General features: G+C 47.2%; 2 protein-coding genes across 3 annotated transcripts in view; both read right to left on the bottom strand.

Annotated features, from left to right (window-relative positions):
• Positions 1 to 10,110, bottom strand: part of PLEKHG4 (pleckstrin homology and RhoGEF domain containing G4) — a 202,385-nt gene extending 192,275 nt beyond the window's left edge. The window contains exon 1 of one of the 2 annotated variants that reach the window (XM_068260278.1): positions 10,002 to 10,110. In XM_068260278.1, the coding sequence (XP_068116379.1) occupies positions 10,002 to 10,004 (3 nt within the window). In that variant the 5' untranslated portion in view covers positions 10,005 to 10,110. The remainder of the gene's footprint in view (positions 1 to 10,001) is intronic. The other variant, XM_068260277.1, reaches the window with a different exon arrangement.
• An 11,710-nt stretch (positions 10,111 to 21,820) lies between these two features.
• Positions 21,821 to 25,626, bottom strand: LOC137538664 (uncharacterized). The gene is made up of 2 exons (XM_068260948.1): positions 25,530 to 25,626; positions 21,821 to 24,459 (listed from the first exon to the last, which is right to left on the bottom strand). Exons 1-2 carry the CDS (start codon positions 25,624 to 25,626, stop codon positions 21,821 to 21,823), a joined length of 2,736 nt encoding a protein of 911 aa, XP_068117049.1.
• Positions 25,627 to 27,739: the final 2,113 nt, after the last annotated feature.

Genomic DNA, 27,739 nt, shown 5'->3' with positions numbered 1-27,739 from the left:
ACTGCTGCGATTGCCAGCGATCGCGGATGATTCACGATTAGCGGCAATCGCCAAACGTGTTGCATGCAGCATTTTGCCAAGATTGTGGAACGATCGCAATATAGTGCTTAAAAAAGCACCAATCGCGATCGCTCAGAATTGCGAGTGTTCAGTGATTTTACCGCACTAATTGTGGTAAAATCACCCGTGCAAAATGCTAGTGCTCGTTTTGCTTTTCTTAGTCTGAATGGGCCTTAAAGAGACTCTGTAACATTAAAAAGATCCCCTGGGGGGTACTCACCTCGGGTGGGGGAAGCCTCCGGATCCTAATGAGGCTTCCCACGCCGTCCTCTGTCCCACGGGGGTCTCTCCGCAGCCCTCCGAACAGCCGGCGACTGTGCCGACTGTTAGTTTAATATTTACCTTTGCTGGCTCCAGCGGGGGGCGCTGTGGAGGCTTTCCGTTCCGAACTACACGGAAATACCCGATCTCAGTCGGGTCCGCTCTACTGCGCAGGCGCCGGAAACTTGCGCCTGCGCAGTAGAGCAGACCCGACGGCGATCGGGTATTTCCGTGTAGTTCGGAGCCGACAGCCGTCAGAGCGCCTGCGCTGGAGCCAGGAAGGTAAATAATGACGTCACCGCTGCCCGGACTCCACGGAGGGCTGCAGCGAGACCCCTGACGGATGGAGGACGGCGTGGGAAGCCTCATTAGGATCCGGAGGCTTCCCCCACCCGAGGTGAGTACCCCCCAGGGGATCTTTTTATGTTACAGATCCTCTTTAAGAAACTTTTCCAATGAAAGTTGTTTTTGCCTATTTTTGAGTATTTTCACAGAAATGTGACATTGTGCAGTCCCTACACTCAGATTAAGTACAATTAAGGACAACTGAAGTTTGAAGAATATGGAGGCTGCCATATACTGTATATTTCCTTTTAAACAATACCAGTTTCCTGGCAGCCCTGCTGAATCACACACCAGAAACAAGCATGCAGCTAATCCCGTCAGATCTGACAATAATGTCAGTAACACCTGATCTGCAGCATGCTTGTTTAGGGTCTATGGCTAAATGTATTAGAGTCAAAGGATTAGCAGGATAGCCAGGCAACTGGTACTGCTTAAAAGGAAATAAATATGGCAGCCTCCCTATCCCTCTCACTTTAGCTGTCCTTTAAAGAGACTCTGAAGCGAGAATAAATCTCACTTCAGACCTCATAGATAGCAGGGGCATGTGTGCCCCTGCTAAACCGCCGCTATCGCGCCGCTAAACGGGGGTCCCTTCACCTCCAAACCCTCCACTGCGACACTTGGTCGCAGACTTGGTCGTTCCTGGAGGCAGGGCTAACGGCTGCAGCCCTGCCTCCATTCGCGTCCGTCAGCGGCGCATCGCCGCCTCTACCCCGCCCCTCTCAGTGAAGGAAGACTGAGAGGGGCGGGGGAGAGGAGGAGATACGCGCTGACAGACGCGCGTGGGGCAGGGCTGCGGCGGTTAGCCCTGCCCCAACCAGGAAGCGCTCACCCGCATTACAGAGGGGATTTGGGGGATCAGGGACCCCCGTTAAGCCGCGGGATAGCGGTGGTTTAGCAGGGGCACACATGCCCCTGCTATCTATGAGGTCTGAAGCGAGATTTATTCTCGCTTCAGAGTCTCTTTAAGTACAATCCTGTAGCATCAAAGAGAGAAGAACCATCGGCTCAGTTGTGATGACGTGACGCACGTATAAGTTCTGTGCTTGTATATCAAGACGTTGCTTATTAAGTTAAAACTCCTTTAAAATGTTTGCTTGTCTTGCAAAGTAATTTTAAACCAAGTTACAGTACTTGCAATCCAAGGATCTACTGTAGTTGCAAACCGTATTCACAACATACATTAAATAAACAGATTTGGCCGGTATACCAAAGCCACGCTGGCTGGTTCAGAGGCCCCCAGCCAGGTAATGTAAAATATTTATCTGACTATCTATCTCCTAATCAAGTCATTTCTTACACAAACAAATACCAAGCTTAGCCACTGATTGCCTACATGTGACTACGTAAACATAGGCGACACCACAGTTGGGCTTTGATGTGATATGCCCTGTAGCCACAAAGACGTCAGCCGACGCAATCATCACTCTAGTTGAACAACTGCTGTGATAAAACAGGACCGCAGGATGAGCTGGATAGAGCGCTTTTGTAGCGAACAAGAGTTGATAGACAGAACTTTATAAACAAAGAGGAGAAACAGCAAAGAGCAATCACAATAAAAAAAGTTCCTATGCAGGTAATACAGAATATTCCTGCCTATTGCAAACACTGGCGCTTGACGCGCAGATGTCATTCTATTCAGCGCAAAGTTCCGATGTGTGAGACCTATGGAAGCTGCCATATGTATTTCCTTTTAAACAATACCAGTTGCCTGGCAGTCCTGCTTACCTTTCTGGTCAGTATTTATTTATTTATTTATTGTATTTATAAAGTGCACACCTGAAAAAGCATGTAGCTAATTTTGTCAGATTTGTCATAGACACCTGATCTGAATGCTTGTTCAGAGTATACGGCTTAAAGGACAACTAACTAGAGGAATATGGAGGCTGCCATATTTATTTCCTTTTAAGCAATACCAGTTGCCTGGCTAGCATGCTGATCCTCTGTCCGCAATACTTTTAGCCATTGACCCTGAACAAGCATTTGCAGATCAGGTGTTTCTGGCATTATTGTCAAATCTGAGATTTCTGCATGCTTGTTTCTGGTGTGATTCAGACACTACTGCAGCCAAATAGATCAGCAGGGCTGCCAGGCAACTGGTATTGTTTAAAAAGGTAATAAATATGGCAGGCTCCATATTCTTCTCATTTCAGTTGTTCTGTAAAGTATTTTGCTGGGAATACACCATGCGTTTTTTAGGCATGGTTCGATAGACAATTTCTGACATGTCCGATCTCACTTTCAATCGTTTTATCGCTCGATTTCTGATAGAAGTGAATGGAAATTAATAAGAAAAAAGAATAGAGCGAGAAATCGAGCGGAAAAACAAATCTAAACATGATTGAATGGCAAATCGTGTATTCCCAGCATTAGAGGCAGGGGATCAGCAGGACTGACAGGCAATGTGTATCCATATCCCTCTCACCTTAAGGAGGAAGTGTCACGAGAATCTTAAAATTTAAAACGCATACCAATAAGAAGTACATTTCTCCCAGAGTAAAATGAGCCATAAATTACTTCTCTCCTATGTTGCTGTCACTTACAGTAGGTAGTAGAAATCTGACATTACCGACAGGTTTTGGGCTAGTCCATCTCTCCATAGGGGATTCACAGCATGGCCTTTATTCTTTATAAAGACATTCCCGGAAAAAGATTTACATAAAGATGCTGCTGGCCAGCCTCCCTGCTCGCTGCACACTATTTTGGCAGTTGAATGGAGCAACTGCCATTCACTAAGTGCTTTTAAAAATAAAGAAAACCCTGAGAACCCCCCCTATGAGAAGATGAGCTAGTCCAAAACCTGTCGGTAACGTCAGATTTCTACTACTTACTGTAAGTGACAGCAACATAGGAGAAAAGTAATTTATGGCTGATTTTACTCTGGGAGAAATGTACTTCTTATTTGTATGTGTTTTAAATGTTAAGATTTTCACCACAGTTCCTCTTTAAGTTTTTAAATACAGTTGCAATAAAATTGGTTATGAAGTTGGCCACACTTACATCCCAGGCATTAAAAAAAGAGAAAGCAAGGGTCTAATTATATAACTGAATCTGACCCATTTCTCAGCCGCAAGACATAAATATACATTATATAAACAGTCAGCTGACATCACTAGACACCCGGGGTTATAGGAAGGGGAAGACAATGTCCACACACGCAGAATAACAGTTCCTATAGGACCAGAAGCAGACGCCAATGTCAACAGGCTGAGCACAGGCGGTGCGGGGTAACCTATACACAGCACAGCGCTATAGAATATATACACAAGGTAAATGGAATCATATGGAGAGCCAGGCAAACACTTCATGGAGCCAGCCGAGGCCTCTTCACCAAGAGGAGCCATAAATCACCCTGACTGCACAATGTATGGACTGACGGGAAGCACTACCCCCACCTGTCACACTATATATACACCCTACACTATGCTGTCACACTATACACACACAGGAGGGTAGAGTCACTAACCTGCGCTAAGCAGAAAAGCTCCTGACGAGAAAAGTGCAATATATTTCATTATGATGGGGCAGCACGGTGGCGTAGTGGTTAGAACTCTCGCCTTGCAGTGCTGGGTCCCGGGACTCGAAACCCAGCCAGGGCACTATCTGCACAGTTGTATGTTCTCCCCATGTCTGCGTGGGTTTCCTCCATGCATTGCAGTTTCCTCCCATATAGATAAGTTAATTGGCTTCCCCCTAAGCTGGCCCTAGACTACGATACATACACTACACCAATGGTCCTCAAACTAAGACCCGCTGGGCCAATGTGGCCCCCTGAGGCTATTTTACCGGCCCCCTACACACAAAATGTATTATACATGCGGTCAGCTACATCTTTAAATATTGGTGGTCCGCATATAGAATGGAGCCAGAAAACAGGAATTCGCTGGTTTCCAATCAAATTCCAGATCAGGTGACACTGCTGTCCAATTGGACTGCAGGTTGTCACCTGGGTATGCTTCACTGTCTGCATATGCAGCAAAACGCTACCTTTCCCGCACTGCCTAGCGTGTTCCCATCCAAAAACATACAGAGAAGTTAATTGGTTTACCCTTAACCTCCCTGGCGGTAAGCCCGTGCTGAGCACGGGCTATGCCGCCGGGAGGCACCGCTCAGGCCCCGCTGGGCCGATTTGCATAATTTTTTTTTTGCTACACGCAGCTAGCACTTTGCTAGCTGCGTGTAGCATCTGATCGCCGCCGCTACCCGCCGATCCGCCGCAATTCCTCTCGCCGCGGCCGCCCCCCCCCCCCAGACCCCGTGCGCTGCCTGGCCAATCAGTGCCAGGCAGCGCTATGGGGCAGATCGGAGTCCCCTCTGACGTCACGACGTCGATGACGTCGGTGACGTCATCCCGCCCGTCGCCATGGCGACGGGGGAAGCCCTCCAGGAGATCCCGTTCTTTGAACAGGATCTCCTGATCTCCGATCGCCGGAGGCGATCGGAGGGGCTGGGGGGATGCCGCTGAGCAGCGGCTATCATGTAGCGAGACTTTGTCTCGCTACATGAAAAAAAAAAAAAAAAAAATTAAAAAAAAAAGATTTGCTGCCCCCTGGCGGATTTTTTGCAAACCGCCAGGGGGGTTAAATTGGCCCTAGACTACGACACATACACTACACGATACATACATAGACATATGACTATGGTAGGGACTAGATTATGAGCCCCACCGAGGGATAGTTAGTGACAGCGCTGCGTAATATGTCAGCGCTACATAAATAATAATAATGATCTACTCATCGCGCAAGCAGACTTAACGTACATTATTCGCCGCTAGTGTACTTTGGGGGACCCAGCAGGAAATCTCATAGGGGAATTCTGCTAACGTGATTGGGTGGACGGCACCTACTCCAACTGCTAGGTTTCTAATCAGTTGCAGTAAACTACGCCCACACTGTTCAGCCAATCGCAACGCTTTGTGCTGTAAGAGGGTACTGTGATTGGAGAACTGTTCCCTATGAGGTTTCCTGCCAGGTCCCCTACAGTTAACTAGCGCCCATTATTCAGCTTACAGCAATTTAGTGAACCTGCCCCAATGTAAAGTGTATATACATCAGTGACACAAGGTATCATCTACTACACACCTGTGGTACAGGGGTAGCACAAACCAGACACACCTGTGGTATAGTACAGACACCTGTGGTACAATGGGCTTGATGCACTAACTAGCGGTAATATTGCAGTTAGGAGACCTCAAATAAGAATACCACCGGTACTACCGCAGCAGTACTGCGAGTAGCGTTATTGCGGTACTCTTAGGCTGCATTTCCACTTGTGCGGTGCGAATCGCCGCGGGAAAAATTCGCATGCGGATGCGAAATTCGCATGCGGGTCCATGCGAATTTTCATGCGAATTCGCACACGAATTCGCATGGATGATGATGCATGCGAATTTAACCATGGCAGTGCTGGTGTGCTTTTCCATTGTTTCTATGCGAATTCGCATGAAAATTCGCATGAAAATTCGCATACCAAAACCTCATGCGAATTTCCTATTAAATACATTGTATGCGATTCGCATAGCGGTATGCGGCATGCGAATTCTGATGGCTCTGCCATGCGAATTTTTTCTGCACAGAAAAACGCAAAGGAATCCTGACAAGTGGAAACAGTCCCATTCACTTGTATTGCTATGCGAATTTGCATGCGAAAAACGCATGCGAATTCGTGATAGTGGAAATGAGCCCTTAAGGTACTGCGGGTCGCGCTAATAGTATAACTCGCTGTACACTGCAGTATTACCACTAGTTACTGCATCAGGCCCTAAGAATCATATACTACACTCTCCTGAGCCACAACGAACATATCATACAGAATATACCACATATGAATACCTGTGACATAAGGAAGGCTATGTGACACTTTTACCCTTAAAGGGGAACTGAAGAGAGAGGTATATGGAGGCTGTCATGTTTATTTCCTTTTAGACAATACCAGTTGCCTGGCAGCCCTGCTGATCCTCTGCCTCTAATACTATTAGCCATAGCCCCTGAACAAGCATGCAGCAAATCAGGTGTTTCAGACTTATAAGTCTGATCTGACAAGACTAGCTGCATGCTTGTTTCTGGTTTTAATCAGATACTACTGCAGAGAAATAGACCAGCAGGGCTGCCAGGCAACTGGTATTGATTAAAAGGAAATAAACATGACAGCCTCCATATACCTCTCTCTTCAGTTCCCCTTTAATGAACTCCTATAATACAATCATGTACCTGACATTACACACTTGTGTGACACACATAACCCGCATCCCACATAACACTACTACACACGTGACAATGCACGCTGTATAAACACACCGGCACATATTACACACCTGTCACACAATAGCTTCCATTCACAATACATGTGCGGCCAAGAGATGTTGGACAAATTACTGACATCGGTAATTATCTATTTTTCCACATTCACAAGTATTGTTCCTAATACAAGTAAACGTCAGTAAAGTAAAATAGTCGTTAACATGGCGGTAATAATGAAAAAAACGTTGTTAAACGTTCAGTTAAAAAAAAATACGGAATAAGTGTGGAAAATATCTGTGGAAAAAAAAATCCAGGTTTAGCAAACACATCTTGAAGGGCTCTAGACTACATGTACAGGATACTTCAGCTGGAATTTTCCAACATTTGGATACCGAATGCGATAACTCCTTGTGAATGGAGTCCAATATGCCCAATATTACACACCTGTAGCTCAATGTACCCCATATTACACTCCATATTACGTAGCTGTGATACAATGTACCCCGTATTACACACCTGTGACACACTGTACCCCATATTACACACATGATACACAATGTACCCCATATTACACACCTGTGGCTCAATGCACCCCATATTACACACCAGTGACACAATGTACCCCCTATTACACACCTGTGACACACTGCATCCCATATTACACACCTGTGACACACTGCACCCCATATTACACACCTGTGATACACTGTACCCCACATTACACACCTCTGACACAATGTACCCCACATTACACACCTCTGACACAATGTACCCCATATTACACACCTCTGACACACTGTACCCCATATTACACACCTCTGACACACTGTACCCCCTATTACACACCTGTGACACAATATACCCCATATTACACACCTGTGACACACTGTACCCCATATTACACACCTGTGACACAATGTACCCCATATTACACACCTGTGACACAATGTACCCCATATTACACACCTGTGACACAATGTACCCCATATTACACACCTGTGACACACTGTACCCCATATTACACACCTGTGACACAATGTACCCCATATTACACACTTGTGACACAATGTACCCCATATTACACACTTGTGACACAATGTACCCCATATTACACACCAGTGACACAATGCACCCCATATTACACACCTCTGACACAATGCACCCCATATTACACACATGTGACACACTGTACCCCATATTACACACCAGTGACACACTGTACCCCATATTACACACCAGTGACACACTGTACCCCATATTACACACCTGTGACACACTGTACCCCATATTACACACCTGTGACACACTGTACCCCATATTACACACCTGTGACACACTGTACCCCATATTACACACCTGTGACACACTGTACCCCATATTACACACCTGTGACACACTGTACCCCATATTACACACCTGTGACACACTGTACCCCATATTACACACCTGTGACACACTGTACCCCATATTACACACCTGTGACACACTGTACCCCATATTACACACCTGTGACACACTGTACCCCATATTACACACCTGTGACACAATGTACCCCACATTACACACCTCTGACACACTGTACCCCATATTACACACCTCTGACACACTGTACCCCCTATTACACACCTGTGACACACTGTACCCCATATTACACACCTGTGACACACTGTACCCCATATTACACACCTGTGACACACTGTACCCCATATTACACACCTGTGACACACTGTACCCCATATTACACACCTGTGACACACTGTACCCCATATTACACACCTGTGACACACTGTACCCCATATTACACACCTGTGACACACTGTACCCCATATTACACACCTGTGATACACTGTACCCCATATTACACACCTGTGACACAATGTACCCCACATTACACACCTCTGACACAATGTACCCCATATTACACACCTCTGACACACTGTACCCCATATTACACACCTCTGACACACTGTACCCCATATTACACACCTCTGACACACTGTACCCCCTATTACACACCTGTGACACAATATACCCCATATTACACACCTGTGACACACTGTACCCCATATTACACACCTGTGACACAATGTACCCCATATTACACACCTGTGACACAATGTACCCCATATTACACACCTGTGACACACTGTACCCCATATTACACACCTGTGACACAATGTACCCCATATTACACACTTGTGACACAATGTACCCCATATTACACACTTGTGACACAATGTACCCCATAATACACACCAGTGACACAATGTACCCCATATTACACACCTCTGACACAATGTACCCCATATTACACACCTGTGACACAATGTACCCCATATTACACACCTGTGATACACTGTACCCCATATTACACACCAGTGACACAATGTACCCCATATTACACACCTGTGATACACTGTACCCCATATTACACACCAGTGACACACTGTACCCCATATTACACACCAGTGACACACTGTACCCCATATTACACACCAGTGACACACTGTACCCCATATTACACACCAGTGACACACTGTACCCCATATTACACACCTGTGACACACTGTACCCCATATTACACACCTGTGACACACTGTACCCCATATTACACACCTGTGACACACTGTACCCCATATTACACACCTGTGACACACTGTACCCCATATTACACACCTGTGACACACTGTACCCCATATTACACACCTGTGACACACTGTACCCCATATTACACACCTGTGACACACTGTACCCCATATTACACACCTGTGACACACTGTACCCCATATTACACACCTCTGACACAATGTACCCCATATTACACACCTCTGACACAATGTACCCCATATTACACACCAGTGACACACTGTACCCCATATTACACACCTGTGACACACTGTACCCCATAATACACACCTCTGACTACACATATTACACACGTGACACATTATACTAAATAAAACACACTTCTAGCACACAGCACTGATAACAAAGTGAGTGAAGTACAGAGCAGCAGCAGCAGAGCGCGCGCACTATAGCACCCCACAACACACAGGCAGTCAGGCACAGCACGGAGCACAGCCTCCCCCTCCTCACCATCTCTTCCGCCGCCGCCGCCCGCTCACCGATCTGCCATCATCCCGACTGACAAGCGCTGCAACCCGGGAGCCGCGCCGCTCACAGCCCCGCCCTCGGCATGCCCGGACACACCCCCTACAGTGTCCCTCTACAGCAGGGGGAGCGCGACTGACGACACCAGCGCCTCAGCGTGAGAGGGGCGGGGCCTGCCCTGCAGTGACAACAGAGTCACTGCACATAATCTATCCTGTACCACGCGGGAGGCGGAGTTCTGCTGATACACACTCCAGAGAGGCTCCTCCTACAGCCGTGCACTAGTATTGAACATGGGACAGCACTAGCTGAAGAGCAGCCTCAAGCTTCAAATAGGGGGAGCTCTCCAGCCAGCATAGGTTATAGAGGTGGAGAGCTGCAGCCAGCACAGGTAATACAAGGGGAGCACTGCAGCCAGCACATGCTGTATCTGTAGTCACAAGTAGGGGGAGCTCTCCTGCCAGCACAGGTAATACAGGGGGAGCACTGCAGCCAGCACAGGCGATACCTGTAGTCACAAGTAGGGGGAGCTCTCCTGCCAGCACAGGTAATACAGGGGGAGCACTGCAGCCAGCACATGCTGTATCTGTAGTCACAAGTAGGGGGAGCTCTCCTGCCAGCACAGGTAATACGGGGAGCGCTGCAGCCAGCACAGGTAATACAGGGGGAGGCCGGGGAGCACTGCAGTCAGCACATGCTGTATCTGTAGTCACAAGCAGGGGGAGCTCTCCTGCCAGCACAGGTAATACGGGGAGCGCTGCAGCCAGCACAGGTAATACAGGGGGAGGCCGGGGAGCACTGCAGTCAGCACATGCTGTATCTGTAGTCACAAGCAGGGGGAGCTCTCCTGCCAGCACAGGTAATACGGGGAGCGCTGCAGCCAGCACAGGTAATACAGGGGGAGGCCGGGGAGCACTGCAGTCAGCACATGCTGTATCTGTAGTCACAAGTAGGGGGAGCTCTCCTGCCAGCACAGGTAATACGGGGAGCACTGCAGCCAGCACATGCTGTATCTGTAGTCACAAGTAGGGGGCGCTCTCCAGCCAGCACAGGTAATACAGGGGAAGCTCTCCTGCCAGCACAGGTAATCATAGCTCCCAACTGTCCCTCCGAAGGGACAGACCCTCTTTGGGAGCCCTGTTCCTCTGCCCCTCTTTCCTCCTCCTCATTTGTCCCTCTTTCAGTACTTTGTCCCTCTTTTTATGTAAATATATATATCTTTCTCTATTTAAAAAAATGTGTTTGATTCCCATCCTTTAAATTGATATATTACAAATTTTAAAATGTTTAAACAAAGGAAAATAAACCAGGATAGAAAGGACCAGTGTGGTTTGAACTATAAAACAACATATTTTTCTTATGATATCTTTATCGTATGTGTGACTAGGGATGATTAGGGGTGTGGCAGGGATGTGGCTTAAGTGTCCCTCTTTCTCATTTTAACAAGTTGGGAGGTATGGGTAATACAAGGGGAGCACTGCAGCCAGCACATGCTGTATCTGTAGTGACAAGTAGGGGGAGCTCTCCTGCCAGCACAGGTAATACGGGGAGCGCTGCAGCCTGCACATGCTGTATCTGTAGTCACAAGTAGGGGGAGCTCTCCAGTCAAGCCAGGCTAATCTTTGACACATACATATTCTTCAGTAGGTGGCGTGCCTATTAATGTTTGGAGCAGCACCCTCTACTTTCTATTTGGCAGCATATATTACCAAAATAAAGGTAGCATACACATGCACAATTGCTGTTCGCTCACACAGACCGGTTTTCACGCAAACTTATTTGAAGCTCCACCCATTGGCAGCAGATGACACTTTGACAACATTCATGGTTAACATTTCATATTTACTGATTTAAAAAAAAAAATAGTAAAAATGTAAAAGAGCCAAAAAAACATATTCTTTTTAGTGCACTGAAAAATAAGGGTCGTACGACTGTGGTAGTCAGGCAGCTGTGCTGTCATATTGTGTGTGTGGTGTTTTTTTTTGTTGGTTTTTTTTTTCATTTTCAGGGATATCAGATTTACCCAACAATCAGCTTTTTATGTAGCGTCAGCCAGCCACTGGGGGTCTGCAGAAGTGGCTGGTACAACGCTATCAGTCAGGACAGCCTATTCCATGTAATGCAGAGCTCCGCATCTTCACCAGACAGCAAATTCAATTACTGCTTTGTAATTGTGCTAATTGGTTTCCTTTGTATCTCCGAATGCGATTTGTCACCGTCACTAAATGGAAAGGCTGGGTGCTGTATCACGCTTTTCCGTGGGCACATTAAGTACGAAATGGAACACGTTTACCCAGGGTGCACCTGTGCACGCAGCTGAGCTGACACACTTACCCTCGCTGTAAAATAATAATTGTTGCTAAATATACATTTGGCTTCCTAGAACAGAAGTTATTTGCAATTATTCAGCTTTATGTGAGCAAATAATATTTTCCATGATTCACTGAGTGAATATGCAAATACCTTCTGTTTTAAAGTGGACCTGAACTCTTGCATAGGACAGAAGGAAAACAGAGAAAAATGCACCCTGTATGTATTTAGAGAGTTTAGCCTGTCTAATTCTCCCTCATCTGTGACTAATCACAAGTGTAATTTGATCTCTCCCGTGTCACCTGACTGACATGGCACATAAGCTCATTTGAAAGAACAGGAGGTTAACTGTATGTCTGCTTCCATGAATCAGGAAGTAGAAACAGTGCAGTGTACCAGAGCAGTTCTAAAGAAAACTTTTTAAGTGAATGGGAACCGCATTTAAATAAATGGTATCATCCTGATTTAAAACTTCTTGCATTTAAATAAATGAGACAGATACTTACCCAAGGAGAGGGAAGGCTCTGGGTCCTATAGAGCCTTCCCGCTCCTCTCCTGGTCCCCTCGTTCCGGTGCTGGCTGGCCCGGTAGCAGTCTGTGACTAAATTAGTCAAATACTGCTTTACCCGGCTGAAGGAGGCTTCAGAAGTCTTCAGGGAGCCCGAGTGCTCCTGAAGAAGGGCGGCCCTGTACTGCACCTGCGCAAGCACGCTCTCTTGCACGCTCACGCCTGTGCAGTATGGAGCCGCACGTCTTCGGGAGGACACGGCTCCTGAAGACTTCCAAATACCCTTTCAGCGGGGGATAGAAACGGGGGGGGGGGGGAGCCAGCACAGGATAGAGGGTACCGAGAGAGGAGACGGAAGGCTCTATATGACCCAGAGCCTTCCCTCTCCTTAGGTAAGTATTTGCTTCATTTTTTAAAAAATGCGGTTCCCATTCAATTCAAACATATCTGGGGCTTCGTCCAGCCCCATACGCACAGATTGCTCCTACGCTGCCGTCCTCCGCTGTCTGCAGCTTCAGCACCGGGTTCCCACACTTCTGTGAGTCGGAGCCAGTCTGACGTAAGTGAGGTGCGCTGTTTGTGTATCTCTCCAGCGGTAGCTGGAGAGATACGTAGAGGGCGCACTTGTCCTGCGTAGCCTGGCTCCAACTGGCTGAAGTGATGTGTCCCGGTATCGGAGCTGCGGGAAGACTGAGGACGGTGGCGTGAGAGCGATCTGTGTGTATGAGGCTGGAGGAAGCCCCAGGTATGTATAAACGTTTACTTTAAAACAGCTCTGGTTTCCTTTAAGATTTGTATCAGCTGTAAGGTACAGACTAACCAGCAAGCTCATGGTGACCCAGAACTCATTGGTCCGCTCATTTAGGTCCACTTTAAGGGACGTTCTGAGGTTAGGTCCGCTTTAAGGGACGTTCTGAGTTTAGGTCCACTTTAAGGGACGTTCTGAGTTTAGGTCCGCTTTAAGGGCTGGTTCACACGTTTTATTTTTTTTTAAGCTCTGGCGATTTTAGAAATCGCCCAAAAAGCGATTGTGCAATGTTTTCCTATGAAAGTGTTCACATGTGAGCTTTTTGATTTCTTTGAAATCGCAAACGCGCTACATATACCATTTTCTGAGCACTTTGGCTCAATGGAAGGTACAGGGAGATCGCGAAGCGCTTGAAACAGCGCTTTGTATAGCGATTTCCCAGGTGCTTTTTTTTAAATAAATACATTTATTCATTTCTCGGTCAAAGAGTTCACTTCCTGAATAACGTCAGGAAGTAAAAAAACGAATCGCTCAGCAAAAGCGCTTACAAAAGCGCTTTTCTAAGCGCAAAGGGCAGGGAAAAGCACTTTTAAAAAAGCTAGATAAACCGCTCAGCACTTGCGATAGCGTTGGCGATCTATAATGTGAATAAGGCCTTCGTTGACAAATTTAGGTACAGCATAGCTTTTCAAAATATGAGACTTTTAGACTCCTTCTAGTTCCTTACAAAATCCCTGTGGTTCATTTGAACAGTTGGAATGAGGCTCAGTATATTATATTCTTAATCCGCATTGTTGAATTGTATCTGTAAATTACAAGATGATTTGTGTAAGGATTATATATGTTACATAATTTATTTATTTTTTTAGTTATAGAAATTGCATATTTCCTTATAGCCCAGCAGGGAGTCTCATCCAATGTCCTCATTATTTATATAGAGTCGGATAGGAGGGGCACACAAAATGTGTAGGTTGGCTCCTGTACAAGAATGTATTGGTGACAACTTCCCGAAAGGAAAAGATCTGGCGGAGATAAGCATGATGTCATACTGACCGCTCCGCACACAGCAGTCATTGTGGAAGAAAACCAAATAATGGAGCAGGAAGACTAACACACATAGGACTGTCTGGATGAAGTGACTTTATCTCAGTATGGAATTCCGCTCTGCTGCGAGAAAGAGAAAGGGGGGGGGGGTGGGGGGGGGTAACTTGTCATAGTGGAAAAGCGACAGACAATTACAGGAGAGGGCCAGCTGGCCGGCCATCAGCGAGGATGTCATAAAGGTATGCGTACTGTAAATGGAGATATTTTCTTACATAACACTACTTATTAATTGCTTGTGCTGTAAGAAAAGATGGAGGAGATGGGAAGGGGTTCAAAGTTGGACAACTAAATGAATGAAAGAGGCGGGACAAATAGAACAAAAGTAAGTTTATTTTGTCTAGTAAAAAGATGACTTGGAAGTGATTCAATTAATATACATATACTTGGTTATCATATCTTTGGCTTACGAACAGCCGAGTTACAAACCCGTCGCCACATCGCAATGACATTTTTTTCTGCAATGAAGGTGACGGAACCAAGACTGCGTGTAGTGGTGTGGGGCAGCGTGGGACTTCAATGGAGGTGAGATTGGGGTACAGGGGGATGTAAAGGAAGGCACAGAAAGGGAAATAATGAGGCACAGGGGGATAGAAAGAGGCACAGAGGGGCACAGCGGATGGAAGGTAACACAGAGGGTCAGAAGGAGGCACCGAGGGGGATAGGAGGAGTCACAGGGGAGGGAAGGAGGCACAGAGGGGAATAGGAGGAGTCACAGGGGAGGGAAGGAGGCACAGAGGGGGATAGGAGGAGTCACAGGGGAGGGAAGGAGGCACAGAGAGGGCATAGGATGAGCCACAGGGGAGGGAAAGAGGCACAGAGGGGGATAGGAGGAATCACTGGGGAGGGCAAGAGGCACAGAGAGGGATGGGAGGAGTCACAGGGGAGTGAAGGAGGCACAGAGGGGCATAGGAGGAGCCACAGGGGCGGGAAGGAGGCACAGAGGGAAATAGGAGAAGTCGCAGGGGAGGGAAAGAGGCACAGAGAGGGATAGGAGGAGTCACGGGGAGGGAAGGAGGCACAGAGAGGGATAGAAGCAGTCACAGAGAGGGATAGGAGGAGTCACAGGGGAGGGAAGGAGGCACAGAGGGGCATAGGAGGAGCCACAGGGGAGAGAAGGAGGTACAGAGGGGGATAGGAGGAGTCACTGGGGAGGGAAGGAGGCACAGAGAGGGATGAGGAGTCACAGGGGAGGGAAGGAGGCACATAGGGGGGAAAGGAGGAGTCATAGGGGAGGGAAGGAGGCACAGAGGGGGATAGGAGGAGTCACAGGGGAGGGAAGGAGGCACAGAGGGGGGAAAGGAGGAGTCATAGGGGAGGGAAGGAGGCACAGAGGGGGATAGGAAAAGTCACGGGAGGGAAGGAGGCACAGAGGGGGAAAGGAGGAGTCACAGGGGAGGGAAGGAGGCACAGAGGGGGATAGGAGGAGTCACAGGGGAGGGAAAGAGGCACAGAGGGGGATAGGAGGAGTCACAGGGGAGGGGAGGAGGCACAGAGGGGGATAGGAGGAGTCACAGGGGAGGGAAAGAGGCACAGAGGGGGATAGGAGGAGTCACAGGGGAGGGAAGGAGGCACAGAGCAGCACGGGGGGGGTGGACGGGGGCACATGAGGCACAGGGAGATAGAAGGAGGTACAGAGGGGCAGACAAGGAATCAGAAAAAGGCAAAGGGGGGTAAAAGGAGGCACGAAGGGGAACGAGAGTTCATAAGGAGGCACAGGGAGACAGAAGGAAGCTGCTGAGGAGGAGATGTGGATCTATGAATTTATGCAGCAGATATTTTCCTTTAGGCCATGTTCACAGCAGGGCCGGATTTGTAATTTTTACCGCCCAAGGCCAAGGCCCGCTTTCACCAGCTGCCCTCAGACCTACAGCATCCAATACACCCCAACACGGCTGTAGGTTCCTCCTGAGGACAGTTAGTGTGACATGATTGCAGGTATAAGATTGTAAGCTCTTTGGTGAGCGGCACATTCGGTGAGTGACAGGCAGCTCAGAGATCACCGTACGTGCCCGTTTGCTGCCCCTTCATCCCCCGAGTGCCAGATCTGGCTCTTGGTAGCCGCCCACAACTATGTGCAAACTCTGTGTAGCAGGATGAATGTTCGGCAGGCTAACTGCTACTGCCACCTTGCTGCCCACAACCCGCTCCTTGCTTTCCTGGAGCCCTAGGCCATGGCCTATGCAGCCTTGCCTGAAATCCGGCCATGGTTCACAGTGGTGTGTAATGTAATGTAAGTGCAGTGTAAAGGCCACTTTGTAACGTGGCTTACTGCATTGTAATGCACCACCTATGTGACTGGGGAAGGTGAGGTGCCTCAACACCTTAAAGTGAACCCAAGGTGAAAGGGAAATAGAGTCTGACATATTTATTTCCTTTTAAGCAATACCGGTTACCTGGCTATCCTGCTGATCCTCCATCTGTAATACTTTTAGCCATAGATCCTGAACAAGCATGCAGCAGATCAGGTGTTTGACAATATTGTCAGATCTGACAAGATTAGCTGCATGCTTGTTTCTGGTGTGATTCAGACACAACTGCAGCCAAACAAATCATTAGGGCTGCCAGGCAACTAGTATTGTTTAAAAGGAAATAAATATGGCAGCTTCCTTATTAATCTCACCTTGGGTCCACTTTAAAAGAAAAGAAAGCACAAGAGACAAAGTTAGCCAAAATAGCACAATATAAAATGGCAAAAAGGTGAAGGAGAATAGTACAGGAGGGTTGCAGCTAGGGCAGCCAATCGCTTAGGGAGGTGGAGAATTACAAACCCGTCACCACTCAGGTGTATCCAACAATCGGGGGAGGGGCTGGTCCCTCTCTATAAAAAATACTGCAACTAACAAAGCCACAGAGGACCAAAGGTGAAGCAGGTGTTTGCGGCACTTGCTAGCTGCCGTGCAGCGCCAGATATGGGCGCCACTACAGCAATAATGGTATAGCTCCACAGCCCACGTACGTGTAATTGGGGGGCGGCAACAGCCGGGCCAAGATTTACGCCACCGGGGGGGGGGGGGGGGGGGGCTTCAGCAATCGCGGCTAGCAGGAATCGTCAGGGAACGATCGCGCATGCGCGCACGCATTACCTGCCAAACTGCAGCTCCAGGACTTGACGCCAATTAGCCACGGTCAAGCCAATTGGCGTGACATGGTCGTTAGGTAGTTAAAGGACCACTATCACAAAAAAACTAAGCAGTTAAAATTTGACAGAACTGACAGGTTTTGGGCCAGTCCATCTCCTCATGGGGTATTCTCAGGGTTTCCTTTGTTTTCAACAGCATTTCCTGAACAGCAGTGGCAAAGCCTAACTGACAGAATAGTGTGCAAGTGAGTAGGGAGGCTGGCTGGTATCTTACTATTTTGGCAGTTAAACTGCTGTTCAGAAAATGCTGTTGAAAACAAAGAAAACCCTGAGAATCCACCATGAGGACATGGACTAGTCCAACATCGGTTCAGTCAGATTTTAACTGCCTACTTTTTTCGCGATCGTGGTCCTTTAACCTTATGCTTTACTGTAGCCGATGCAACACCAGCATAACGTGATGTCCCAATCCGCTACGTTCCTGCTGTCACAGGGACCACAACACCCTTGTGCTATCTACTCCCCTTCTCCCCCCTATGTGCAGAATTCCCCCAGGCGGCAGGCCTATCTAGTATTCGCAGTAATCTTGTCTTTGGACATATGGCTTCAGATGGATGGCCCTATGCCTTTTATGGATGCTATTTCCCTGCTCTGGAGGGTATGGTGGCCAGGTATCCCAGCGTAACCCGGCCAGACAAACAATCTCTCAGATCGTCGCCTATCAACACATTTATACACAGAACAAAACAGCCCATTGATATCTCCGCCCGCCTCGGCCTGTTTACCTTGCATGAGCAGAAAGAGTTGGATTAGTGACCTGGCTTCCCGGTATAGCTCACAGGCTGGGCACTCATGCCCGCACACTTGGCACCGCTTCCACATCTACATCCTTTTAACTGCTTCTGTACCGTGAGAATCCGCAGTGTGCCCGTTGTGTTGCCCCCACACACGTATCGATGCCACGGCAAGGATTTACATTCACTGGGAATTTTCAGGTATATTTAGGGACAATCATAAATAAGAGGGGAAAAAAATAAAACTTGCACAGGCCAGTTACTTTTTCATAGATCCACTTGGAGTATGGAAACAATAGGATTACCTGATTGAATCTGCTAGAAATCTATGCCCCAACATTCCCGCACCATCGTAAGTGTGATCAATTTTCAGACAAAATGAATTTACATTATCGATTGGACCAGGCAGGAAACTTCAATCGGGGTAATGATGGGAGTATCGGTAGATCGATAGTGCATTGCTGAAATCTATTGAAAATCTCTAGGCAGGATGTGGTAGCAATCAGTCCCTCTTTGATCAGGTTCCACTTACAGAGGTAAGTGCTTTGCAACATCCGGTGGCAATCTATAAGTAACCGTCGGGCATAAAATAAAAAATCAATTTTTATCTGGTAAACAAGTAATAAGGATGCTAACCAGGCAATCCAAAAGTTAAAAATCACTATTACTTTTCTTGTCGATAAAAAAGATCATTCCCCAGTTTACCTGACTCTTATTTGGTACATTGCCGCACAAAGGAAGTTGCAGGGCATGAAGAGTTGTCTTTGCTTCTTCACTTTCCCCTCAGACCTAACTAATGCAGCCTGATTGGCTGAAGCCTCTTTCCCTCCTTTTTTTCCCTACCACAGCTCTGTTAGTCTCTGATTGGCCAATGTTTCTCATGCTGAGACAATGCACTTTCTATTGCAGAGCTGGGTGGTAGTGCCTGAAGACTGGGAGGAAGGAGGGCAATGCATACACAATCAGGCAGTGGACAGTAAGGCCTGGTGCACACCAAAAACCGCTAGCAGATCCGCAAAATGCTAGCAGATTTTGAAACGCTTTTTCTTCTTTTTCTGTAGCGTTTCAGCTAGCATTTTGCGGTTTTGTGAAGCGTTTTTGGTGTAGTAGATTTCATGTATTGTTACAGTAAAGCTGTTACTGAACAGCTACTGTAACAAAAAACGCCTGGCAAACCGCTCTGAACTGCCGTTTTTTAGAGCGGTTTGCGTTTTTCCTATACTTAACATTGAGGCAGAAACGCATCCGCAATCCAAAATCTGCAGCAGCCCGGGAGTATGCGTTTCTGCAAAACGCCTCCCGCTCTGGTGTGCACCAGCCCATTGAAATACATTACCCTAGCGGATCCGCACCCGCAAGCGGATCACAAACCGCAGCAGAACCGCTCTGGTGTGCACTAGGCCTATGTGAGGAAATTACATCAGGATTGGCTTCAAGATAGACACAGTTAAAATGGAAAATCCTAAGGATTTTCTCCTTTTTTAACTATAGAAAAATCACTAAAATCAAAACATGGACAGTGCAATACATATGTTATGTAAGTAGAGCAAGTATTTATTTATATATGTGTATCTTTTACCCTGAAATAGTATGGCTGACAGCTCCTCTTTAAAGGCCCGAACTCACGCCCAAACCGCCTGACTTTGGTCTGTTGGACAACAATCAGGCATGTGTATGCGTTACAAACCACTAGACAAGCGACAGATAGCAGGCGGTTTGCCCGATCCATCCGGCGGATCGACTCACACGATTATGTTGGGCTGATATCATGCAGTTGACCACCTGTATAGCAGTAGGAGAACAGAGGCGCCAGCAGGATAAAAGTGGATAAAAACTTTAAAATTTGCTGGGAGGAAGTGGTGGACTTACCTCCATAAAGCAGACACGAAAGACTGTCTGAATAGTAGTCACATTTATTAATTAGTACCCCAAAACAGTGCAACGCGTTTCGCAGGCCCAGCCCGCTTCATCACGCAATAAAAATGGGGACAAGACAGAATTTCAGCAATAGCAGGTGTAGCGCCTCAGTCTGACTACTATTCAGACAGTCTTTCGTGTCTGCTTTATGGAGGTAAGTCCACCACTTCCTCCCAGCAAATTTTAAAGTTTGTATCCACTTTTATCCTGCTGGCGCCTCTGTTCTCCTACTGCTATACCGTGTCCACCCCTGGTGGAGGGGTGATCTACCCCCTTTCGCATCTACAGAGAGCGACTTCTTATCCCTGAGTGAGGACAGGTCTAATCTCCTCACCTGCCTATACAGTGGTTGCCTGTGTGGTAACCCATGTTTGTGAGTATAATTTTCTCACGATAACCTTTACTTCATTTATGCTTAACATACTACACTATATTGGGCTCTCGGTTTCTCTACACTTTAGTTGACCACCTGTGTACACCATCGTTTGAACGACATTGTTGTTTTAAATGCGATGTGCAGTCCGTCGCTTCGCTTGCGCGCGCAGCATGTTAATGAGCTGGTTGTTCAGATGGTTGGTGCGCAGAAAATACAAGTCATGTAAACAGTTTGTTGTGGTGGGGGGGGGGGGGGGTTCGACTTCTTCTGGATCAACAGGGATATGTGAGGGTGCAGGCTAGTATTGTTTTCTGGTTGCACTCGATGGGCCTTAGTCTTTATTTCAACTTGAGTAAGTATGTAACTATGATCTACTGCCACCCCTAATCAATCGAGATTTTCCATCCAATCTAAAATTTCAATCGTTTTTCATCAGACTGCTTTAAGGTTAACGTTGAAAAACAAAGTGCTTGTATGTCAATAAGTAATATTTTGGATTTTATTACTCTGCAGTTAATTCAAAAAGCAAGGTAGGGAGCACCAATGTAGAAAAGCGGTGTGCCAAGACCCCAGCCCCAGTGTCTCCTGGGAACCACAGTCCCAGTGTCTCTTGGGAACCACAGTGTCCAAAAAGTATGAATGGATCAGCAGCACCACTAATGTAGTTTATAGCTCTTTATTCATATAAGAGCTATACACTACATTGGTGACTTCTCTGCAGTTATTCAGAACCATAAGAACTGTTCCCTTTCTCAGTTTATATTTTTCTCAGTGCTGTCTGTGTCCTGTCTGTGCTGTGATAAGCTGGATGGAGCTGCTGCCTGCAGTCTAGTGTCACTAAGACCTGTCAGAGAAACCCTTGAGCCCCCCTTATGGGTGGAGAACATGCAAAGCAAGCAGACATTCCCAGTGCCCACAGCTGGGATAAAATAAACAATCTGTTCGCATGTGCTGCTATCCCAACACTTTCACTTGTTGCTGTCACCAGAAGGCTTGTATTGTAGGACAGGAGACCTTATTCCAGTGCTGTATTGTAGGACAGGAGACCTTATCCCAGTGCTGTATTCTGGGACAGGAGACCTTATCCCAGTGCTGTATTGTTGGACAGGAGACCTTATTCCAGTGCTGTATTCTGGGACAGGAGACCTTATCCCAGTGCTGTATTGTAGGACAGGAGACCTTATTCCAGTGCTGTATTCTGGGACAGGAGACCTTATCCCAGTGCTGTATTCTGGGACAGGAGACCTTATCCCAGTGCTGTATTCTGGGACAGGAGACATTATCCCAGTGCTGTATTCTGGGACAGGAGACCTTATCCCAGTGCTGTATTCTGGGACAGGAGACCTTATCCCAGTGCTGTATTCTGGGACAGGAGACCTTATCCCAGTGCTGTATTCTAGGACAGGAGACCTTATCCCAGTGCTGTATTCTAGGACAGGAGACCTTATCTCAGTGCTGTATTCTGGGACAGGAGACCTTATCCCAGTGCTGTATTCTAGGACAGGAGACCTTATCCCAGTGCTGTATTCTGGGACAGGAGACCTTATCCCAGTGCTGTATTCTAGGACAGGAGACCTTATCCCAGTGCTGTATTCTGGGACAGGAGACCTCATCCCAGTGCTGTATTCTAGGACAGGAGACCTTATCCCAGTGCTGTATTCTGGGACAGGAGACCTTATCCCAGTGCTGTATTCTAGGACAGGAGACCTTATTCCAGTGCTGTATTCTAGGACAGGAGACCTTATCCCAGTGCTGTATTCTAGGACAGGAGACCTTATCCCAGTGCTGTATTCTAGGACAGGAGACCTCATCCCAGTGCTGTATTCTGGGACAGGAGACCTCATCCCAGTGCTGTATTCTATGACAGGAGACCTTATCCCAGTGCTGTATTCTAGGACAGGAGACCTTATCCCAGTGCTGTATTCTGGGACAGGAGACCTTATCCCAGTTCTGTATTCTGGGACAGGAGACCTTATCCCAGTGCTGTATTCTGGGACAGGAGACCTTATCCCAGTGCTGTATTCTGGGACAGGAGATCTTATCCCAGTGCTGTATTCTGGGACAGGAGACCTTATCCCAGTGCTGTATTCTAGGACAGGAGACCTTATTCCAGTGCTGTATTCTAGGACAGGAGACCTTATCCCAGTGCTGTATTCTAGGACAGGAGACCTTATCCCAGTGCTGTATTCTAGGACAGGAGACCTCATCCCAGTGCTGTATTCTGGGACAGGAGACCTCATCCCAGTGCTGTATTCTAGGACAGGAGACCTTATCCCAGTGCTGTATTCTAGGACAGGAGACCTTATCCCAGTGCTGTATTCTGGGACAGGAGACCTTATCCCAGTTCTGTATTCTGGGACAGGAGACCTTATCCCAGTGCTGTATTCTAGGACAGGAGACCTTATCCCAGTGCTGTATTCTGGGACAGGAGACCTCATCCCAGTGCTGTATTCTAGGACAGGAGACCTCATCCCAGTGCTGTATTCTGGGACAGGAGACCTCATCCCAGTGCTGTATTCTAGGACAGGAGACCTCATCCCAGTGCTGTATTCTGGGACAGGAGACCTTATCCCAGTGCTGTATTCTGGGACAGGAGACCTTATCCCAGTGCTGTATTCTGGGACAGGAGACCTTATCCCAGTGCTGTATTCTGGGACAGGAGACCTTATCCCAGTGCTGTATTCTAGGACAGGAGACCTTATCCCAGTGCTGTATTCTGGGACAGGAGACCTTATCCCAGTGCTGTATTCTAGGACAGGAGACCTTATGCCAGTGCTGTATTCTAGGACAGGAGACCTTATCCCAGTGCTGTATTCTGGGACAGGAGACCTTATCCCAGTGCTGTATTCTGGGACAGGAGACCTTATCCCAGTGCTGTATTCTGGGACAGGAGACCTTATCCCAGTGCTGTATTCTGGGACAGGAGACCTTATCCCAGTGCTGTATTCTGGGACAGGAGACCTTATCCCAGTGCTGTATTCTGGGACAGGAGACCTTATCCCAGTGCTGTATTCTGGGAGAGGAGACCTTATCCCAGTGCTGTATTCTGGGACAGGAGACCTTATCCCAGTGCTGTATTCTGGGACAGGAGACCTTATCCTAGTGCTGTATTGTGGGACAGGAGACCTCATCCCAGTGCTGTATTCTGGGACAGGAGACCTTATCCCAGTGCTGTATTCTGGGACAGGAGACCTTATCCCAGTGCTGTATTCTGGGACAGGAGACCTTATCCCAGTTCTGTATTCTGGGACAGGAGACCTCATCCCAGTGCTGTATTCTGGGACAGGAGACCTCATCCCAGTGCTGTATTCTGGGACAGGAGACCTTATCGCAGTGCTGTATTCTGGGACAGGAGACCTTATCCTAGTGCTGTATTCTGGGACAGGAGACCTTATCCCAGTGCTGTATTCTAGGACAGGAGACCTTATCCCAGTGCTGTATTCTAGGACAGGAGACCTTATCCCAGTGCTGTATTCTGGGACAGGAGACCTCATCCCAGTGCTGTATTCTGGGACAGGAGACCTCATCCCAGTGCTGTATTCTGGGACAGGAGACCTTATCCCAGTGCTGTATTCTGGGACAGGAGACCTTATCTCAGTGCTGTATTCTAGGACAGGAGACCTTATGCCAGTGCTGTATTCTTTCGACACAAATGCTTTAATGTCTTTTTCCTCCCTCTCAGATTATGTAATTTTTGTTAGCCCCATGTAAAAAGTTATGATTGCTGTTAAAATAAGTCCACACATGATTCAGTTTCTAAAGATCTTTCCAGAACAGCCATGGGATCAGGTTAACAATTATTATTATCATGATGCAATTATATAGTGGTGATATTTTTGCAGCACTGTGCAGGGTATACTGAATGCTTCATGTTACAAAACCAGTCCTGAAGCTCTCTCACTCAGGTCATGTGCCACATAAACACCAGGAACTCAGTACTAGCAGCTTACATACCTGTGGAAGAAATCTGAGGATGGAAGCAGGATCTAAAAATTTAAGTAGTGTGCTCACTGTCTTGAAGACATTAAAGATGAAAGGCATATGAACCCAAGACCAATGGTCAGGCAATTATTTACTAAAAAAAACAGCCCAATGATGTAAATAGATAACGACCAATATCCAATGACTAGTACTAACAGCCAGGGAGTATGGCCCTTTAAAGAGACACTAAAGCGAAAAAAAATATATGATATAATGAATTGGTTGTGTACTATGAATAATTACTAGAATATTAGCAGCAAAGAAAATATTCTCATATTTTTATTTTCAGGTATTTAGTGTTTTTTCTAACATTGCATCATTCTATAATATGTGCAGATTACACAACACTCAGCATTCAAAATGATTCTTTCAGAGCAGTCTGTGAACTAATGACCTCTCCTCTGGCAGAGAAAAAGTAAATAGTTCAATAACAGTTGAGATAATAAAAGTCAGATAACAGCCCTCTACACGACTTTGAAAGTCGTAGAGCTTAATGGCTTGTTTGTATATAGATAACAACTGGAGTTTCCTAACTCTTCCTGTACTGGAAACAATTAGACTGATGTATCTGATCTTAATGTTTTATTTCTTAGCTGTACTACACATACAAATCATAATATCATATTTTTTTTTCGCTTCAGTGTCTCTTTAAAGTGGACCTGAAGATAGCTCCAAAAAAAAAGACTTGTCACTTACCTGGGGCAAGTTCTGTGCCTGCGCCGGTCCTCAACGATCCTCCAGGTTCCCACTGCGCCGCAGTTTCGGTTTCATCATCGTACAAGTCAACAGCCATTGCACCTGCGCGGCACTGGCCGCGTGTTTCCTCGTTTGCGCTCCCAGCACCGGGAGTGTCCTGTGCAGGCGCAGTACGAGTAAATCTCTACTGCGCCTGCGCAGGATGCTCCCGGGAACAGGAGCGCAAACGAGGCCACGTCTGCGCAGGCGCAGTGGATGGCGACTCTACAAACCAAAACTGCGCTACGGCAGGGGAACGGAGGATCAGTGGCGTAGCTAAGGAGCTGTGGGCCCCGATGCAAGTTTTACAATGGGGCCTTCCATGCACTCTATACATAGCAATTGAAACGGCGCACTAAAAGCTGCCAATGGCAACTACAATGTCAGAGGTGCAAGAAGGGGATGGGGAATAGTTTGTTAATGATTACCACTATTCAAAGTATATATATAAATGATTATTATGAGCACAGGACCAATATAGAGCTAATACTCTAGTTGAGGGAGGGCCATTCGGGGCCCCTCTGGCCCAAGGGCCCCGATGCGGTCGCTACCGCTGCACCCCCTATTGCTACGCCCCTGCGGAGGATCGTTGAGGACCTGCGCGGGACAGGACGGCTGCAGGGGGCTGGCAGAAGCCCCAGGTAAGTGAAAGTCTTTTTTTGGAACTATCTTGAGGTCCGAATGTGCACATTATCATGGTGCCTGATTTTTGCATTGCGATGCGACGCCATGCTCCTGCTGCAGCCCACTGCAATGCAAAAAATGACCAACCTATGACCCTGCAGCAGAGTGGGGACATACTTCCTGCTAGACAGGAAGTACATCACCGGGATTACTGTTGGTTCGCACATTGCCGTCACGTTACCCTACAGTAAAACAGTGTGACTCAACGCACAGCTGGAATGCAAGTGTACAAGGGGCCTAAGAGGTTCAAATAATTCTAAAGGAGGCACTCAACAACTTATAAACTTGCGTGAACTGAGCAAGGGGGTAACCTCCAAGAGGGCCGGATTATCCTTCTAAGCATTCCAAGCACCTAACTGGGGCCCCATGAGAGTCTAAGGGGCCCCATCAGTAGGTAATCCGGCCTTGGTATACTAGCCACTGTGTCTTGTGCTCCGCCTCCGTGTCCCCCTTTCACGACAGGTGATTAGGGGTGTGGCAGGGGTATGGCTTAAAGTGTCCCACAATATTATCTAAAAAAGTTCAGAGGTATGCTAAATGCATTCAAATGCAGATTTGAAAATATTCAGCACAAATATTTCATTTTTTTTAAAAACAGAAATGCAAGTAATCATGATTACTGCTCATCAGCTGCTTGGCACCTACCTAACCCCGTAAGCAGTCGGAACTCCTCCCCCATGCTGTCACATGGTAACAGTAACCACACAGTCCTGCCCTCATCACAGGGAGGTGGCCTCCGCTGTGGTCTCCATGACAACCACACCTCCATAGTGACTGAGAGTGTATGCAAAAAAACAATGAATTAAACTTTTGTACCGTACTTGTTTAAAAATGAGATTGAGAACGAATGTTTTTAATGGACGCACTAATAAATTTATTAGAGAAACGAGAAAGGTGAGCCGGAGTTTGAGGCCCTTCTCCACAATAGGACAATGAGGACACACTAAGCCTCTCCTTCCTGACCTACATATGAAAAGTTTCTGGAAACGTCTGTGTCAGGTGCCAGGGTGCGGAGAAATCCTCGCTTTGTGTTTGCTAATTCCTTGTTTTTATTCTAGCATAGCCAGACATGGCTTCACCATTCTATTTACCCAGGTGGGGCTCTGGAACAGGCCAGAGAGCCCAGACCACAAACTACACAAAGCACTGGATTCTGAGGTCACTCAGCAATCACTCCTGAGCAGCCTCAATACAACGACAATGTTCCTGTCAGGGCTGCTTCTAGACTTTCTGCTGCCTGATTCAAACTTGTGAGGATGCCTTCAACCCCTCCCCCCCCCCTTCCCGATTTCGAATGATAGCACGGCACTTACTCTGCTTCATTTAATGTTCTCCCATGACATGCTGCAGCTCAACACAATAGCACACTGGCTGGCTGCAAGTCTGTGACAAACAAACAGCTCACCCTCAGCCAGTCAGCCGTCCTCCATTCCTCCTCAGTTAGGACAGCAGTGCCACCTCCTCCCTTCTGCTGTGCAAGTCAAATG

The sequence above is a fragment of the Hyperolius riggenbachi genome, chromosome 11 (genome assembly GCF_040937935.1).
Source record: "Hyperolius riggenbachi isolate aHypRig1 chromosome 11, aHypRig1.pri, whole genome shotgun sequence".
In the NCBI taxonomy this organism is placed as follows: Eukaryota; Metazoa; Chordata; class Amphibia; order Anura; family Hyperoliidae; genus Hyperolius; species Hyperolius riggenbachi.
Note: the sequence above shows the minus strand (reverse complement) of the source record. Positions and strands in the feature narration are given on the sequence as shown.

Excerpts from the sequence above, each read along its gene's own strand:
- LOC137538664 (XM_068260948.1), bottom strand. The coding sequence starts at position 25,626 with ATGGCTGTTGACTTGTACGATGATGAAACCGAAACTGCGGCGCAGTGG. Across the intron at positions 24,460-25,529 it reads AGGCACAGAACTTGCCCCAG|AATACAGCACTGAGATAAGG; the intron begins GTAAGTGACAAG and ends CTCCTGTCCTAG.